This window comes from Cyanidioschyzon merolae, chromosome 6 (genome assembly GCF_000091205.1).
Source record: "Cyanidioschyzon merolae strain 10D DNA, chromosome 6, complete genome".
NCBI lineage: Eukaryota > Rhodophyta > Bangiophyceae > Cyanidiales > Cyanidiaceae > Cyanidioschyzon > Cyanidioschyzon merolae.
The window spans coordinates 209,182-213,142 of NC_010132.1; the positions used below are offsets into that span (position 1 = coordinate 209,182).

The following is a 3,961-nucleotide window of genomic DNA, read 5'->3' on the forward strand; positions in this document are numbered from 1 at the left end:
TCGGCAGTGATGTCATGATCATGGTGTTCCATTATTCGGCGTTACCAAGCATATGCGTCTCTTTACAGAGTCGTGAAATCCAATCCCTTGATCCTACTCCCAGCGGGACTTGCATGCCTAGTGGTCGGTTCGAAAACAGTCTCCCATGTCTCTTTGCGATCATGTCACAAGGATGAACCAATCTATGTGCAGGCGTTCATTCCGAAAGCAACAGTGTCGGTCCTTAGACGAATTTTCGAATCCGGTCGCCTCGTCCGATACAGCGCTGCGTATGCGCGACGATATTGATATCAGTGTTTGCATAAGAAAATCATATCATTTCCACCACTTCCGGTTCAGGTATAAAACGTCGGTATGAGGAATCTGGTGCCCATCATCGCAAATGGTCGCGTAACGAGTTCCCGCCGACGACCTGAGGCACAGTGCACGGGCCATGCTCCATCGGTGTCGCGTATTGCACCAGTTACGAGCACGAGAAAGCACTATCCTTCCATGACATGGTGGCAGTGCGCATGTGCCCGGGTCTGTTCTGACGCTTTCAGGGTCGCAACAGGAACGCAAGGCCCCGTCCCGTAATCCACCGACCGCAAAGCTGCCTTTGTTCCATAGTGGGAGCCTTACAGGATCCAGTGCGTCCTGTCCGTGCCTCGGGGATATCTTGGAGCCGGACGGATCGGCCGTACCCGCAAGCGTCACAAAGCCAGCACGGAAACTGTACGAGGAATCCCATAGATTCTGCACCAGACCCGACACACTGGCATGAATCCGCTGACAGCATCAGTGTTCCCGAACAGCACAACAACGATCCGTTGGGTATTGTGTACCTCGACTGCACGGTTCACCTTGCAGCGAGCTCGCGCGTTTGTACCGAGTGTCTATCCGCTCGTCCCGCATCTCAATTGTTTGCCGAGTTCTCCGAAACTGCGTGCACCTCGGGGCGTACAAAGGGATACGCAAAATCGGGAAAGAACCATCCACGGCGTGCGTCCTCCTTGAACGGCCTTATAGGCACTGGCAGACTTTGAACCGCCTCGCGCATCTCCCGCAACAGTTCGGAGACATCAGGACCTTCAAAGATGATTTCCGCGACCCAGTCCGGCATCCCATCCTCGGGGCCGGTGACCTTGGCACCGGCCTTCGCAAGGTAACGTTTCAAACGGCAGTGCGCGTACTTGTCAAGACCCTCGAGCCAATCGCTACGCTCCACAATACCTGAATACGGAGCGTTAACGGCTGCCTGTGCGAAGCAGACGAGGGGCTCTGGCGGCATCCGCGGACGGATGGGAATTCCGAGCGCAGTCATGATGTGTTCTTCGACGAGATCAACGCCCCAGGTGCGCAAGTTTGCGTCACGAACGCACATACCTCCCATGCGGGCGTTGACTTCTATCAAACGCGGTCCTCTGGAGGTGTACTTCACTTCAACGTGGAAGGCCCCATCTGTGAACCCCAGCGCTCGGAGTGTCTGCGATGCGAACGCTTTCAGCTCCGCCTGTTTTTCCTCCGGGTACAGCGAGGGAATGTTCATGCCAGTCTCCTGGAACCAAGGCTCCCAGCACGCCCAATTATCGGACAGGGAGGCGTAGACAACCTCACCCTTCGACATGAGCGCATCGACATCGAATTCATCGCCATCGTAGAACTCTTCGAGCAGCAGATCCGTGCCCTGAGTCCAGATTGTATCAAGATGAACATCCATTGTCGCACGGATCGCCCGAAATGTGTCGACCAGCTCATCTTGACTCGACACTTTATGCACGCCCATGGAGGCTGCGCCAAACGCAGGTTTCAGGATTGCCGGGAAGCCCACATGCTGACCCGCAGGCTCCAGATCCACCACATCGGTGATGCGGTAGCATTTGGGCGTCGCCAAACCATGTTGTCGCATGATTTCCCTGGTGACATACTTGTTCCGAGCTGCTTGGCAGGCGGCGCTCGGGTTTCCAGGCAAGTTCAGAGCTTCTGCCAAACGGGCAACCACGGCAACTGCGTCCTCATAAAATGTGGCCACAGCGTCAAACGTTATTCCGGAATCAAGAATAGCATCGACTGCACGCTCAAAAAGGGTGTTGTAGTCTGTAAAATCCAATTCAATGTAGGACTCGATGACGTCCTCGTCGACGAGGCATTTCGCCCAGCTGTCAGGGCCATCCAGAATGCTAACTTTGACCCCAAGTTCCTTCAAATGTTCAAAGATAAATCGCTTACCACTGTATCCGGCCTGGAAAATGAGAACCTGTGCACCTCTGAGCAGCTTCCGCCGAATAGCCTGAGCTTCGGGTGTATCTCGCTCTAGGAGCTGCGGTTTGACGTGCGGAAAGTTACTGAATACTGGCGAGAAGTCCATCGGACTCGCCCCACTTCTGCCGAACTTCAGTCGACTGAGAAGAGAGGGAGAAAATGACTCGCCACTGCCCCGTGCGAGCACTGCTTTTGGCACCAGAAAGTTTGCCGATTGGAGTGAGCGTGCGAGCTCCTGGCCCTGGTCCTGCTGGCGGCCGCTGCGCGCACTCCCTGGTGCGTCCAAGCTGCCGCTGATCATAACCTCTAGCTCTGCGACGCCAGGTACCCGCTCGATCGCTGTCGACGGCAGCTTCCGCTTATTGAGCAAAAAGTCGACACTGTCACCGGCACTGCCTACCGGCTCGCGATACTGCGCGAGAGACTCGGTGAAGGAGCTCATGAGCACGACTGTCACAATGTACTACTTTGAAGTGCTCCCCAATCCAGCCACTTTAGCCGTGCTATGTGCACTCCCAGGATCCGGGATCGTCTAAAGTGGACCGAATGCCCCTTGACGAAATATCCTGCACCCAAAACTCTGCTCTGCGGTGCTGCGCAAATGTCAGCCGCAGAGGCTACGAGCAGGAAACTCGCTCCATCATCGCCGCCGCTGGTACGCAGGATCGACTCAGATTCGTCGATCAGTTCAACGGTTGCTTTCTGATCGCGGCGGCGGCGGGCGCACGAGCGGTCTACGTGCAACGCTGCGATCAGCGAGATGTGACGATGCGGTGCTGCAGCGCGTCACATCTGCTGCAGCATGCGCATCACCGGAGGACGCTGGCCTACGGAAACGTTTTGTCCATGAAAAAGATCTGCTGCTGCATCGGATTGCAGCAGCTATTGTCTTTCACCAGGATTCTGTTCCACATCCAGTAGCGTGGCATCAAATGCTTTTCCGCGGTTCATAGCAGATATGTTCGAAGTGTGTTTATTTGGAGAAACAAAAGATCCATGGCACAGGAATAGACGTGGATGTCGGGCATCCTGGAGCGCTGTCATCGATGATCGCCAGAATGAAACGGAAAAACCCTCTTTTCGCCGACTATGGAGCGAAGGAGAGGAAGAGCAACAAGGGGAGATGCACGAGAAGCGGTGCTTGCACAGCGGGACGGTGACTAAACTGTAGAGGCACAGAGCGCACGAGTTCAAGGAATCCTTGCATTGGTGCGTTCAACAGTGGCAAAAGACGCATGGAGTTCATCAACCGAGACTGTAACGCCGCTGTGAATATCATACAATGAGTGGCGTTGTAGACGAGACCCGAGGAGCTAGCGAAATCTAATTTTATTCGGCAAACTCTCAGGCTCGAGAGGTGCCTTGATAAACTGAAACCGAAAGCAGGCGGTCGGTCGAAAAAGTTGGGAGACGCCTGCGTATGGGTATTCATTTACCCACCATGGTTGTGGGATATTTTTCGTTCTATCAACGATGTCTTTCTCGTCGATGGACCATGGGCAAGCGTGTTTAGCTCATCTGGAGGTTCGCGGTTGCACAGGCCCGACCGGAGCCCGAGTTAGGGGGCCTCTTCTCGCTGGCGGACACGTCTACATAGCACCCGACGAGCAACGTCTAGCGGATGAGAGTCGTTGCCTTTTGGTAGCGCACAGCGAGCGATAAGCAGAGGAAGGTGCCAGTTTTACGCATGGACCTGAAACGGTGCTCGCGCAATGCTCGG

At 55.0% G+C, this 3,961-nt stretch overlaps 1 protein-coding gene across 1 annotated transcript; it reads right to left on the reverse strand.

Annotated features, from left to right (window-relative positions):
• Positions 1–895: 895 nt before the first annotated feature.
• On the reverse strand, positions 896–2,683 carry CYME_CMF080C (hypothetical protein, conserved; the record flags this gene model as incomplete). Its single annotated transcript, XM_005535688.1, has 1 exon — positions 896–2,683. The coding sequence occupies one exon, from the start codon at positions 2,681–2,683 to the stop codon at positions 896–898; it is 1,788 nt and encodes a 595-aa protein (XP_005535745.1).
• Between the last annotated feature and the right edge of the window lie 1,278 nt (positions 2,684–3,961).